Source organism: Megalobrama amblycephala, linkage group LG15, assembly GCF_018812025.1.
Source record: "Megalobrama amblycephala isolate DHTTF-2021 linkage group LG15, ASM1881202v1, whole genome shotgun sequence".
NCBI classification, from domain to species: Eukaryota; Metazoa; Chordata; class Actinopteri; order Cypriniformes; family Xenocyprididae; genus Megalobrama; species Megalobrama amblycephala.
This window is the reverse complement of record NC_063058.1, coordinates 4,195,570-4,211,386: the sequence shown is the minus strand read 5'-3', so window position 1 is coordinate 4,211,386 and position 15,817 is coordinate 4,195,570. Positions and strand designations below refer to the sequence as shown.

Here is a 15,817-nt window from a genome sequence, read left to right as displayed (position 1 = left end):
CGTCTTTGGCCCGTATGTCAGCAAGCTTCCTAAAAATGATTCAGATTCAAAGAAAATGAAATAATATTGTATCAAAATCAATCAGACTTCAGTCAAGATTATTTGAATCCATTTTCTCAGTTCAGTTTTACCACAGTTTTGCCTTTGTATGCAAATTACATGATTTAGGGAGGGTCAGTGTAACACAAACTCTAAAAGTACTTGCTATAAAACCAAATTCTCAGTCAGTGTTTGTGTCCTGCAGCTGCAGTGCAACTGAATATCATTAATATTTTACAGTTTTGGGGTGATAATGGAAATGCTACTGTATGGAGTTCTGCTGTTGATTATTTCATGTGAGAAACACTCAAATTCTTCTCAGTTAAAGGTGTACTGTTCTAACTAAACTAATGTTAATTTTCTTTATCTTTCAGCTGTTAGAGGTCAGTCTTTGACCTCCTCAGATTCTGTGGTGAAAAGACCAGGAGAATCAGTCACTCTGTCCTGCAGTGTGTCTGGAATCTCAATGAGCAGCTACTGGATGCACTGGATCCGTCAGAAACCAGGGAGAGGACTGGAGTGGATTGGGTTTATAGACACTGGCACAACTGCATATTATGCTCAGTCTCTTCAAGGCCAGTTCTCCATCACAAAAGACACCAGCAAAAACATGCTGTATTTAGAGGTGAAAAGCCTGAAGACTGAAGACACAGCTGTTTATTACTGTGCAAGAGACTCACAGTTATACAACAGACTGCAGGGCTGAACAAAAACTATTCATGCATGAGATCACTGAAGCAAATTTACTGCAAACATCTTCACGATTCAAAATATTAATTGTTTAATGGTAACATTTCCTGCAACATTTCCTCATAAACAGCTTCAAAAATCAATGTGTATAAAGGTGGCCATGAACGGGATAATTGTCTGTTAAATAAATGTACAAATAAATGAATTTATTGAATTAATCTGAAGAGTTTGCAGCTAGTCATGAAGAGAATTAGAATTTTCAAGATTTCCCTCAGGATTTTCCTATGGGTTTTTAGAATGTATTTAATGCGTTTTATTGACTTGAAGAGACAAACAAAAAAAAAAACAAAAAAAAAAAAAAAAAAAACTGTGACTAATATGTGTTTACATGCTCAACAAATCAGACAACCATTGTATGCTAGTTCATATACTGTAGCAACTTGTTAGCATAAAAGAACAACAGCAGCTTTTCAAAAACTCCGATTTGAAATTCAGTGTGACTGTATTTGGCTTTTAATTATTATTTAATTTAAATGGATTTGATTCAGACTCAATTATTTGATTCAGACTCAATATTTATTTATGATAAATTTCTACTTTACAGGAAAACTTTTATATTACATTTCCCATTAACAAAAGGTTTTATTTCTCTTCACTCAACGAACCATGCAACGCATATATTTAATTGAATTGTAAACTTTGCAAACTGATATTTTTTTTCTTCAGACTAATCATGCAGCACTACTAATAGTGTTAAATCTGGATGGTTGTATTTTATAACTGGTTAAAGGGTGTAACACAGGCTGACATTATAATTTAAGACATCATCAAACATCCGGAGATGAAGATAAAGATGAAAATATTGGCATTACAGTACAGAATGACTCTTTCGGCATTATCCTGAACATTATAAGAATTCATTTCATGTCAATGAACAGAAGAGAGGCTCTTGGGAGTGAGTGTAAAATATCACATCCTTTAGATTTTCCCAGCAAAAATCAGTCTCTACAGGCTTTCATAGACAACCTAGGAATTCGGGGAAGTTTTGATCAAAGCTGTTCACATATTGGCAATAAAAAGTGATTAATACATGAAAATGAAATTACGTATGGTCCCTTTAAGCAAAGACACATCCTTTAGGAATCAGTCCCAAAGATGTTCATCTCAGTGGAGATTAAGAACCATCTGCGCTCTTACCTTTTATTTGATGTGACTGAATACACCAGAATGTAACCGTTGATGTCTATGGAGTAGGTCTGAGGGAAAATTGAGTATTCGTCCTGAAAGATGGAAAATCAAAACACACTTCAGAGATGATGCATTAAAAAAAATAAATGATGATTCATGACATGATGTTGAAGTGTATATTTATATGCTATTATAGTATTTATTAATATTTTGAATAGGCTTTTATTTTTATATTTTCATTTTAATTTGTTTAAATAATATTAGTAATTTAGCATAGTTCTATTTAGCTTTATTGTAGTACTTCAAACGAAACATATTTTATTAATTGCCAAGGCAACATTTTTTAATTTTCGTTTATGTTTTTCTGGTATTGTTGTACTGAACTGGACTGGTTTAGTTAGTCGTGTGTGAGTAAAGCGGCTCTCACCTGTCCAGCTGTGTCGACTAGCTGCAGGTGATACTCCTGACCGTTCACTGTGATCATTTTCGTAAACGCTGCGGAAAGAAATAAAATATCAGATGTTTGCAGACATCAGCAGATACAATCAATACTCCAACATTAATCACACACAAACCTTCTAAACATACATAAACTACTGTTCAAACGTTGGTAAGATTTTTTTAATGTTTTGAAAAAAAGTGTTGCATTTATTTACTCAAAAATGCAGTAAAAATCTAAAATAATTTTACAATTTAAAATAACTGTTTTCTATGTGAATATCTAGTAAAATATAATTTATTTCTGTGATCAAAGCTGAATTTTCAGCATCATTACTCCAGTCTTCAGTGTCAGATGATGCTTCAGAAATCATTCTAATATGATGATTTGCTGCTCAACAAACATTTATGATTATTATCAATGTTGAAATAGTATACAAATATTAATATCTTTAAAAATTTAAGTGTAAAACACTTTTAAATGTGTTACAGACCCTTATAAACATAAGCAAATAATACTGTGGGGGTGGAGTCATCTCTGTGAAAGCCACACCCATACAAATCAAGCCCCGCCTCCGTGAGTACACTCAAACTACTGTTCCACACCTGCATTATGAACCACCCCTTTAAAAATATCTCATCATAATCTAATAAGACGACATCTGGTCTACTTAAAGCGGCTCTTCAAAGTCACGGTGACCGAGAGCAGAAGCAGCTCATGCTGGTCTGTGCTGACCACATCTCCACTGCGTCTGCGATCAGCAGCAAAAACGCTGATGCTGCTGGAGTCACATGCATCTGCATCTATACCGCACAACAAAACATGACACACATACACATGGCTTTCCTCCAGAGTTTACATCTTCCTGCCAACAGCTCTCTGTCATACAGCCAGATGAGGAGAATGAAGAAAAACAGTGTTTACTTACTTACTCACACACACGCGCAGGACAGGAGGTCAACATACGGTCAATACATTCAGTTTACTAACAAGCTCACAGACAAACACCATCTCCAAACTAGACCAGATGCAACAAGTCATAAACAGTAAATCATAGTTTTAGTCCAAATCAATCAACATGTGTGTTTTATATACAGAATACCATCATCTACGGTCATTCATCACTTCACAGATTGAATTTCAATTCCCAACCCTACATTATTATTACTATGCAGTCGTTTGTGATTTGATTGACTTACTGTTTTCAATAGTAGGGTCGTAGGAGTCGACAAACTGGCCTTCCACAAACTGTATTGTCAAGGAAGATTTCCCTGAAACACAGAAACACAAAGTCAGAGAGCGTGAAAGATGATCTGTACATTCGAACTTCACATTAATAACATGCATTAACACATAACATACATGTACAGCGTAGTTTTCTTCAGTTATGTAATGCATGACCAGCTCACAGGACACATGTATAGTAAAATGCATGTTAGATTCATGCTGAAGAGATTTACACAATCATGCAGAAATCATTATCATAATGCCAAATGAAACTATTCATATCTCACAAACACATATCTTAATACAGTAGATCAAGAAAATGTCAAACATCTCAACAAGCTTCTGTTTCTATATGCAAAATATTATTTATGATTTTGGGGTGAAATGTGACGCTATCATGTGATTGTCTCTGTGATTAAACACACTCCCATTCAAAAGAGCGTTTGTGATGAAACTGCCATAGTGGTAGTAACGCAGGACATTCACACACACACACACACAGAATGAGTGTGTGGGCAGATTTGCCCTGCAGCCTGTTGCTATAACAACGCAGAGTTCCTCTCTGCATCCAGCATTTGTTAATGCGAGCTCTCATTCACAGGGAAAAGCCCACAGGAACATCGGGACATTCCGGAATGGAAGTGCAGCTCTTTGAAGGACAGAAGCGTGTTTGATCATTCACACGGAACGCCCAAACATGTTCTGACTAGAGATGCAACAGGAGAATCTTCAATGAAAAGAAAGAAAAAATTATTTTATCCAATGGACTTTAAAAAGCGGGTGTTCCTAAAGTCTTTTTATACAAGTCGGCTAATGGGGAAATACCAAAGGCAAAGCCTCCAAAAATGTAACAAGTTTGTCAATGTTACAGTTAGATAAGATTCCAAATCAGAAATAAAAATGTAACAATTGTAGCAACTGTGTGTCTTCAGCTCACATGATACAAAATAACAGCCTCTAACATTCTAAAGTAACAAACTGACGATTAAGGTGGTTGGCTCTTTAAAAAGAAAGGCGGGGCTACAGCCACCATATTAGGAGTTATGACTTTTATCAATATATTTACGAATGAATTGTTGTATTTAAATTAGGGCTGTCAATGTTAACACATGTGAATAATTCAAAATATTTAATGTGTTAATAATAATTTAAAATAATTAAATTTACTTCACCCAAAAATGAAAATGCAATCTAACAAAATAAGTCCTTCAAGATTTATCCTTATGTCATCCTTAAGCGATGGATGACATCAACAGAAACATTTATTTTCATTATAATATCGTCACTTCTGAATCATTCACAATAAGACCAGGAATATGAATTAACTTTTAAACAAACAGTCTATAAAAGGCAACATCTATTCCATCTGTCACTTTTCAGTTGTTCATTTCAAGCATTTCTCCATGTTAAATCCATTAGAGAGCAGCAGCCCTGAATCCCTCCATTTTAATGGAAGCGCATCGGATTTCAAGCATCCTTCCTCATCAGTTCTATAAATAGACACTGAAACAGGAGCAAACGCATCAGGAACATATAGTTCCGATCGGCCGGCTCGTGACCCCGCAAACAAAGCCCAGATGTGGGCGGACGGCGTTTAGTCAGTGACCAGTGAAGTGGACACGCAGAGATCCTCCACAATCAGGCCTCCGACGCGAAGCGCTTATATCTGTAATGAGAGCAGGAATCCTGTACAATTCCTACATGAGACGGATTTAAAGGCTTTCTACTTGAAAAGAAATTCAATTGTTTTTGGAAATCACAAAAAAAGAGAGCTTATGGCTGGTTTAATCGAACTGCACAGACTTGAGAGCATCTTTAGAATTAAACTTGAAGGTTTTCATTATTATTGACTAGTGAAGGTTACGGCACTGCCATATAGAGAGCTGAAAACCAGAACTGACGAACACAGAACTGACGGCTGAATCGAATTAAAACTGGAGGTCAAAATATACGTCATGTAATCTAAAGTTCACATGCATCTGCCATACTGAGGCCAGAAATGAACCTGATGAGAGCTGACAGCTTCATTACATCATCAGACACGAAACATACATTTATTCGTCCTGCATTCTTTCATTAAACATTTCCAATACAGGACCAATTAAGAGCTACATAATAAGATGTTGTGAAGTTGTCAGAAGTTGTGGAGATGGATGGATGGATGGATAAATGGGTTGGTAAATGGATAATGGGTGGGTGGATGGATGGATGGATGAATGGATAAATGAACAATGGATGGATGGATAGATGGATAATAGATGTATGGATGAATGAATGGATGGGGGGATAATGGGAGGATGGATGAATTGATGGATGGATGAGTGGACGGATGTATGGATGAATTGATGGGTGGGTGGATGAGTGGATGTACGGATGGCTGGATAGATTGATAATGAATGGATGGATAGATGGGTGGATAATGGGTGGATTGATGTGGATGAATTGATGGATGGATGGATGGATGGATGAGTGGACAGATGAGTGGATGGTTGTATGGATGAATGGGTGGGTGGATAGATGGGTGGATAATGAGTGGATGGATGAATTGATGGATGGATGAGTGGATGGATGTATGGTGGATGAATTGATGGGTGGATGGATAAGTGGATGTATGGATGGCTGGATAGATTGATAATGAATGGATGGATAGATGGGTGGATAATGGGTGGATTGATGTGGATGAATTGATGGATGGATGAGTGGACGGATGTACAGGTCCTTCTCAAAAAATTAGCATATTGTGATAAAGTTCATTATTTTCCATAATGTAATGATAAAAATTAAACTTTCATATATTTTAGATTCATTGCACACCAACTGAAATATTTCAGGTCTTTTATTGTTTTAATACTGATGATTTTGGCATACAGCTCATGAAAACCCAAAATTCCTATCTCAAAAAATTAGCATATCATGAAAAGGTTCTCTAAACGAGCTATTAACCTAATCATCTGAATCAACTAATTAACTCTAAACACCTGCAAAAGATTCCTGAGGCTTTTAAAAACTCCCAGCCTGGTTCATTACTCAAAACCGCAATCATGGGTAAGACTGCTGACCTGACTGCTGTCCAGAAGGCCATCATTGACACCCTCAAGCGAGAGGGTAAGACACAGAAAGAAATTTCTGAACGAATAGGCTGTTCCCAGAGTGCTGTATCAAGGCACCTCAGTGGGAAGTCTGTGGGAAGGAAAAAGTGTGGCAAAAAACGCTGCACAACGAGAAGAGGTGACCGGACCCTGAGGAAGATTGTGGAGAAGGACCGATTCCAGACCTTGGGGGACCTGCGGAAGCAGTGGACTGAGTCTGGAGTAGAAACCTCCAGAGCCACCGTGCACAGGCGTGTGCAGGAAATGGGCTACAGGTGCCGCATTCCCCAGGTCAAGCCACTTTTGAACCAGAAACAGCGGCAGAAGCGCCTGACCTGGGCTACAGAGAAGCAGCACTGGACTGTTGCTCAGTGGTCCAAAGTACTTTTTTCGGATAAAAGCAAATTTTGCATGTCATTCGGAAATCAAGGTGCCAGAGTCTGGAGGAAGACTGGGGAGAAGGAAATGCCAAAATGCCTGAAGTCCAGTGTCAAGTACCCACAGTCAGTGATGGTCTGGGGTGCCATGTCAGCTGCTGGTGTTGGTCCACTGTGTTTTATCAAGGGCAGGGTCAATGCAGCTAGCTATCAGGAGATTTTGAAGCACTTCATGCTTCCATCTGCTGAAAAGCTTTGTGGAGATGAAGATTTCGTTTTTCAGCACGACCTGGCACCTGCTCACAGTGCCAAAACCACTGGTAAATGGTTTACTGACCATGGTATTACTGTGCTCAATTGGCCTGCCAACTCTCCTGACCTGAACCCCATAGAGAATCTGTGGGATATTGTGAAGAGAAAGCAAGACCCAACACTCTGGATGAGCTTAAGGCCGCTATCGAAGCATCCTGGGCCTCCATCACACCTCAGCAGTGCCACAGGCTGATTGCCTCCATGCAACGCCGCATTGAAGCAGTCATTTCTGCAAAAGGATTCCCGACCAAGTATTGAGTGCATAACTGAACATAATTATTTGAAGGTTGACTTTTTTTTTGTATTAAAAACACTTTTCTTTTATTGGTCGGATGAAATATGCTAATTTTTTGAGATAGGAATTTGGGGTTTTCATGAGCTGTATGCCAAAATCATCAGTATTAAAACAATAAAAGACCTGAAATATTTCAGTTGGTGTGCAATGAATCTAAAATATATGAAAGTTTAATTTTTATCATTACATTATGGAAAATAATGAACTTTATCACAATATGCTAATTTTTTGAGAAGGACCTGTATGGATGAATGGATGGGTGAATAGATCGGTGGATAGATGGTAGATGGATGAGTGGATGGAGGGATGGATGGAAAGATGGGAGGATGGATAGTGGATGAATTGATGGATGGATGAGTGGATGGATAAGTGGAGGGATGGATGGATAAGTGGACAGATGGATGGATGGATGGATGAATGGATAATGCACCAAAATTCTGGCAACCAAAAATTTTCAGCCAGGAAAAAAAAAAAAAAAAACACAGTTCAATTAGCACTTCTCCAAACAAAAATGATGTTAATTTGTTTCAGTTGAAATATCGGGAACTTTACAACAACTGTAAATTTAACCTGAGAAAATGACATCCTGAACAGCATTAAGAGTTCAATTACCCAAATTTTATTATCAAATTTTAATTTCAGCCTCATCTTTTTGTTTAATCACTAATTTATTAGTAAAAATGAGTGCAGTGAACACAAAGAATTCATGCTAAGATTTGATCATGATTTCATGAAACCAGCATGACTGTATGACAGGAACTGTTCCCAAAGGCTGGAGTCAACTCGAGTGTGTCCTGATGTGATGTTCGCATGTTCTCTCAACTGTGATCTGCAAGGAATCATCACACACATCAGCACACACGTGTTCGGTGTAAACGTTTTACTGCAGAGAGAATAAATCTGCTCTAAATGACCATTGACTCAAAATCGACCAGATCACGATCCAACTCAAGTGGGAAGAATCAGTTTGACATTTGGAGTCACTCACAGCACAGATCCATGAGCATCAGTACATCATCATCAATGTCAAGCTCTAAAATGGACAAAATAAGTCTTCTGAACTCATATAATTACTTACAATTCGATTCAACAATAGAGAGTTCACATTCAATTCAGATCGGATACTGCAAAACATCTCATTTTTAATCTTATCATCAATTCAAATGAGATCTGAGAGATATATTTGGTGTTATTTGGCATGAAGCTACTATAAATGAATACAGGCCTCTGTAATGTGCTGACATATGTATTCATGATATGAAGAATGAAAATGCATGAACTATAATAATGCAGTAGAATCACTTTGACACTGAACTGAGGCCTGCATGCATCTGCAGAACAGCATTCACACTGCGTTAATCATGAAGACAATGCGAATTAAGTTTGGGATTAGATGCACGAGTGTGTAGGGTGTGTAATATTCTGTTACATGTCACAAAGCATGCTTTCTTCAGCTCGTGCTTCAATGCATGCGGATGCAGCACGCGCATGGGGTGACATTCAGCTCACGAGAGCACGCACGAATCTCATGCATGCGGGGAAATATCAAAAGATGATGCAAACGATACACAAAACACAAAGCAGATGTTACGCAGTGCACGCGGGCCGCGCGAGACACTTACCGACGGATCTGTAGCCCAGGACGGCGATCTTGCGCGATTTCGGCTGCGGCATCTTTATTTATTCCCTACCACATCAATATCCACATGTAAGAGGGCTTGTCCTGTCTGGAACAAACGAAATCACATGGATTTGATCCGGCACTGCGTTACAGAGTTGAGAAGCTTGAATGGGAATAAAGTAATTACTCCGTTCCGGCGAATAAAGCGATATTTTTGATAAATTACGAGGAAAGTCTCAGACTCTGCGTCACTGCCCACTGCAAGCCTGCGTTAATTATGCAAGAATGAGCGCGCTGGATTGGTTGAGCCCGCCCTGAGAGGCGGGACGTGTCGGTGTTAATCGCACAATCATTGGCTCAGCGGGACTCAACGGTTCTATATGTGGGAATGTGATTGGATGGCTGCAGTTGTCAATGATGAGACGCCAGATTAAACAAAGACATCATGCGTTTTACAATTTTCAGAATAGAAAAGAAGTGCAGAACTACTTTTACATGACATTACATGAACTTTACGTGCCACTGGTTTTGGATTGTTTTAACTATACTTTATATTTCCATTATTATATATCTGAATGTAATAGGATACATGATCAAACTCAGTTTTTAAAGATGGAAATCATACATAAACCACAATGAACTGAACATAGGGCTGAATAATTTCTCACTTTGAGCTGATAAGTTTTAGCTGCACAAACTTCTAAAATAAAGTATGACTATTTAAATGCTTTTTCTTTCTTAAATAAAAATGTCATTTCAAATATCATTTTAACTGGTAATTAATGCACTTTATTCTTCAATCCATTTTCATCTTCTTTTTTTCGGGGAAACAACAGCACAAACATCAGTAAGGATCAGTGTTATCATTGGGTGGTTTTTTTTTTTTTTTTTTTTTTTTTACATTTTAGTGGTTCTTCAGATTGATGTCCTCATGTAACTGTACTTCACTGAGACTCACTCTCTTTATGAACACCCAGTTTATTAATTATGTGCATTACACGTGCATTAAATAATTAGGTCTAATGAAGTTAGAATGTCTGACCTTAACTATAGCAGATTTGTGTGAAGTCTAATAATGTAAAGACTTAAAACTACAATACAAACTTATTTAATTTTTTCCAAGTTACAGAGATTCAGGAATGAGCAAAAATATAATCTCCATGTTATTTCAAGGATTTTGATCAAATGAATAGAACCATCATTAACAGTAGTTTGACTCTGTGTGAAATACCAGCCTCTGCTGCCCTCTTCTGGTCAGTCAATGTTTTTAATTCGACAGTATTTCTTTTATCTGCATTGCCAATATAAATTTAAAAAGCAATTGTGTAAACATGCACAGTTGCTGCATGCCATATATCTGTATGTAATAGGATATATGATCAAACTCAGTTTTTAAAGATGGAAATCATACATAAACCACAATATCACAATGATATTAACATAGGGCTGAATAATTTCTCACTTTGAGTTGATGTTAATTTTTATTTGCAGAAACTTTAAATCTGCACTTTTTTCTCAAATCAGAATTTAAAACATGTTTTCCTGGGAATATTATTTTAACTGCTAATTAATTTACTTTGCATCTTTCAATCCCTTTAGAAAAATTAAGTTGTGCAATGACTTCATCCTGCAGGAAGTGACATCATTTTTAGCAGGAAAACAACAGCACAAACATCATTAAGGGTCAGTATTATCAATAGAATTTTGTTATTAGTGGTTCTTCAGGTTGATGTCCTCATATAAGAAAACTGTACTTCACTGATACACACTTTAACTCTTTATGAACATGCAGTTAATTTTGTGTCATTAAATATTTTAATTTTTGAAGTTGAAATATTTGATCTTGACCAGAGCAGATTTCTCTTAAGTCTGATATAGCCTACACCAGGGGTAGGCAAGTTCGGTCCTAGAGAGCCGCTGTTCTGCAGAGTTTATCTCCAACCTTAATCAAACACACCTGAACAAGCTAATCAAGCTCTTCAGGATTACTAAGCAGGAAGGTAAGGATTTTTTTAGGGTTGGAGCTAAACTCTACAGGACAGCAGCTCTCTAGGACCGAACTTGCCTACCTCTGGCCTACACTATAATGACTTCCTAAAATTACAACACTTAATTCATTTTTTCCAAGTAACAGAGCAGAAAGGATCCAGGAATCAGCCATTTTATATTATCAAACGTTCATCTCCATGTTATTTGAAAGATTTTGATTAAACAAGCATCATTCACAATAATAAATAAAAACACAAATAAGACTTTGTGTGAAAGTCAGTCTCTGCTGCCCTCTTCTGGTGAGTTAAATCTTTACACAAACTTTTCCATAAAATAAATAAATAAATATCAGATAACAGATTCTTAAAAATGAGAATCAGGATAAATGTTGCAATGAATGATCAACACTAAAAATGGAAATGCAGAAAGTTTATGTACCCGACAATACACAATCCCATTTTCCAAACAGGAATGGGCTTAAATAATGTTTCAAGGGTTATTTTGCATAGATGTTACGTTTCAATCAAATGCCAGTGCAACCCTTATATATGTCCAGAGTCATAGGAGCAATTTGGATGAGCATCAAATATTGTTTTCAAGCAACTTGTTTCTTTCTTGACTAAATCAATATTTTTTTTGGACTAATCAGTTTAATTAATGGTTCAATTGCTCACTCATAAAGACAGTCACTTGTCGCCACCTACTGGCTTAATGATGCAAGTTGCGCAAACACAGACAAGCGGAGTGATATAAACGGTGAAAAACCCAGTGCTGATACTGATTAAATACTCGAACACACTCAAGGACCTGATATTTATTTATTTATTTTATGGAAAAGTTTGTGTAAAGATTTAACTCACCAGAAGAGGGCAGCAGAGACTGACATTTCACACAAAGTCTTATTTGTGTTATTTATTATTGTGAATGATGCTTGTTTAATCAAAATCTTTCAAATAACATGGAGATGAACGTTTGATAATATAAAATGGCTGATTCCTGGATCCTTTCTGCTCTGTTACTTGGAAAAACTGAATTAAGTGTTGTAATTTTAGGAAGTCATTATAGTGTAGGCCAGAGGCAAGTTCGTTCCTAGAGAGCTGCTGTCCTGTAGAGTTTAGCTCCAACCCTAAAAAAATCCTTACCTTTCTATAAACTTAGTAATCCTGAAGAGCTTGATTCGTTTGTTCAGGTGTGTTTGATTAAGGTTGGAGATAAACTCTGCAGAACAGCAGCTCTCTAGGACCGAACTTGCCTACCCCTGGTGTAGGCTATATCAGACTTAAGAGAAATCTGCTCTGGTCAAGATCAAATATTTCAACTTCAAAAATTAAAATATTTAATGACACAAAATTAACTGCATGTTCATAAAGAGTTAAAGTGTGTATCAGTGAAGTACAGTTTTCTTATATGAGGACATCAACCTGAACAACCACTAAAAACAAAATTTTATTGATAATACTGACCCTTACTGATTCTAAATTTCATTCGTTGGACAAAATATAGAACCTTTTCTACACACTGTTGATAAATAAGGGCCCAGATTTACAAATACATAGATATATTTATACAATAATACTATTGTGGCAATATATTTAATACGTCTTTGTGTGGCTAAATTGAGCTTAGTTTCTACTTTAATTAGCAAATAACATATAGTGTTAAAAATATGAATACATTATAATAATGTTAATCTCATCCTGGGCACAGTATGTAATACCTGCTCTTCCTCTCTCATCTCCTTCACCTTCTCTCAGTCTCCTGATCTTGACCAGTTTATCTTCTTTTCACGCTTTGATTGATAGTCTTTGCTGTCTGTCTTCATTCCCCATTCTTCTATCATCATGTCATCATGGCTGCTCTGATATGTTAGCAATTTGCTTTGTAAAAGTCTAACAACAACAATCTGTTTCGCTACATATGCATGCAGGACCAAAATAATTTAACAATGAACAGAACTGAAACTATTCACTTTGCATGAGGGCAGTTCACTTTATCAACATACGTCTCACGCAAACATTTGTGGAGATGTTTGTGATATGGTGAAGGACTGACAATGAGACTCAGTGTTGTATAAAGATGTTGGGATATAACTGCACAACACAGTGATAATGTGCCAATGCAACAGCTGGGAAAAACCTAGAAAACAATCAGTGTTTATTAGTACATTGTTTTCAATTTGCAATAAACAATTACATTCGTTTTCCGATTTTTTTCTATTCTATTTTTGTCATATTATATATTTTTTTAAAGTTATGTTTTTGGCCTTTTTTGTGCCTGTATTGGATAAGACAGCAAAGAATTTGACAGGTATAGAGAGCAGGAGCAGCAAAGGACCTCGGGTCGATTTTTAAAATTGAAAATAAGTGCATTACAAAGGACATTACAAGAACTTAATGTCCCATTGGTGTTTGATCATTTTAAATACATTACTAACAACTATACATTTCCATCATTATATATCAGAATGTAAAGGAAACACAATCAAACTCAGTTTTTAAACATGGAAAACATAAACCACAATATCACAATTAACTGAACATAGGGCTGAATAATTTCTCACTTTAAGTTGATGTTAATTTGCACAAACTTCTAAAATAAATCATCTCAAACATCAGTATTATTAATGGATGTTGTTTTTGTTTTTAGTGGTTCTTCAGGTTGATATCCTCATATACACTGTTAGACCTTGCTGGGCAATTTACTGTTGATTGTACAGTTATTTACTCCAATCTACAGTTTGTTACTGTAAAGATATGCACTAAATTAAAACTTGTGACCTCACTTCATTTGCAGAAACCAACTGCCTCAAATTGTCTGACTGCCATTTAAATTTACAAACTTATTATATGCTAATAATGTGAGCATATTACTACACTCTAAAAAATGCTGGGTTGTTTCAACCCAAGTTTGGGTCAAAAATGGACAAACCCAACCATTGGGTTAAATTTTTAAATGCATTTTTTAACCCAACGGTTGGGTTTGTCCATATTTGACCCAAATTTGGGTTAAAACAACACATCATTTTTGAGATAATTAAGTTAATATTTAAGTGATGATTGAGCATTAATAATGAACACCTGCTGTTAACAAGCAGAACCACTGAAAAGAGGAACAAGAACGGAATAAATGCGAGCAGAAACTACAACTGTCTTCCAGCCAAATGCTGGGTTAAAAACAACCCAAGTTGGGTTGAAAATGGACAAACCCAGCGGTTGGGTTAAATGTTTGCCCGACCTGCTGGGTAGTTTTATTTAACTCAACTATTGTTTAAAATTACTGTACTGCTTAATTAAAATTAACCCAAAGTATGTTGGAAATGAACATTTATTAATGTTCAATGAATAATTATTAAACAATAAACATTTATTAAATTGCTTATTAATAAATTTATATTAATAAACTATTAAACTATTACATTTATATTAATAAAATATTAAAGCTTATTAATAAACATTCACCTTTTGTCTATTATTGTTGTCTCTAATTGCATCTGGTTTTTAATTTCCCCAGCTATTTTGGGTTCATTTTAAGCTAGCCATATAGCAATTTTTAAACAATAGTTGGTTTAAATAAAACTACCCAGCAGGTTGGGCAAACATTTAACCCAACCGCTGGGTTAAAACAACCCAATCGCTGGGTTTGTCCCATTTTCAACCCAACTTGGGTTGTTTTTAACCCAGCATTTTTTAGAGTGCACTGACCAGTTTAACTTTGTTTCTACAGAAGATCTTATTGAGAATTAACAGAAGTTTAGATGTTGATATTTTGTTGAAAATGTTTGGTTTGATGTCACCATTGAGGAGATCAGCATTTGCTTTAGTTGAGCTCTTGACCCATGACTTTTTATACATCACCTTTGTTTTTTTTCTCTGGCTGCTTAAACTATTTTCGCACATCACATTTATTAATGTAGAAAGAATTGTGGAGAAAAAAATTGTTGAGTGCTAGTTATGTGTTGGTGAAGACACAATCATCACAAAGTCTGTTGATACACTGAATTCATACTGTGTTTTATCCATTGTTACATTATTAACAGAATGATATTTTACATTATCACCAGTGTGAAACTACAGCAACAACAATCAGCTAAAAAGAGTTTATTTTTAAACACCATACACAAAAACACCTTCAGGTTTATTTAGACACACAGAGATATCTAAAATCAGCACATCAATCTCAACAATGGTGGAAATAAAAAGGACCATTTAGATGCATAATTTATTCATGCTGCAGTGCATGCTCTGTCAAGTGAACTATATTAGTGAGCTAATGTAGGGAATAGTGAATGAGGGTATAGGGTGTGATTTGGAACACAGCCTTTGAGTGTCGACTTTGAGCGACGTTAACTCACAGTATATTCCTGTGGGAATGTCTAAAATTACAAATATTACCCAGAATGCTTTGTTTTCTACAGTATATTTTAATGGAAAATGGTTACGGTGAGAATTTGGCCTTTTTTCTACAGCAAGGTTTAAGAGTGTATTTTATGTGTTTTTGCACAAGATGTTGATGAGTTTTGTGGGTCACCATTGTGTGGGAAATTAGAGCCTG

At 36.2% G+C, this 15,817-nt stretch overlaps 1 protein-coding gene and 1 gene segment (V, D, J or C); one reads left to right on the top strand and one right to left on the bottom strand.

The window, feature by feature from the left end:
- The first annotated feature begins 233 nt into the window (after positions 1-233).
- Positions 234-753, top strand: LOC125246621. The segment is given in 2 exon segments: positions 234-335; positions 414-753. Coding segments are annotated over 2 exon segments (375 nt in total).
- Positions 754-1,877: 1,124 nt separating this feature from the next.
- Positions 1,878-9,573, bottom strand: LOC125246649 (GTP-binding protein Rheb-like). Its single transcript, XM_048157627.1, has 4 exons — positions 9,279-9,573; positions 3,556-3,627; positions 2,345-2,412; positions 1,878-2,009 (listed from the first exon to the last, which is right to left on the bottom strand). Exons 1-4 carry the CDS (start codon positions 9,328-9,330, stop codon positions 1,923-1,925), a joined length of 279 nt encoding a protein of 92 aa, XP_048013584.1. The 5' UTR covers positions 9,331-9,573; the 3' UTR covers positions 1,878-1,922.
- Between the last annotated feature and the right edge of the window lie 6,244 nt (positions 9,574-15,817).

Bases quoted from the DNA above. Each gene is read 5' to 3' on its own strand.
- LOC125246649 (XM_048157627.1), bottom strand. From the start codon at position 9,330: ATGCCGCAGCCGAAATCGCGCAAGATCGCCGTCCTGGGCTACAGATCC. The intron at 2,413-3,555 runs GTAAGTCAATCA...TTCTTTCCGCAG, and splicing joins CGACCCTACTATTGAAAACA to CGTTTACGAAAATGATCACA. The intron at 2,010-2,344 runs GTGAGAGCCGCT...TCCATCTTTCAG, and splicing joins TAGTCGACACAGCTGGACAG to GACGAATACTCAATTTTCCC.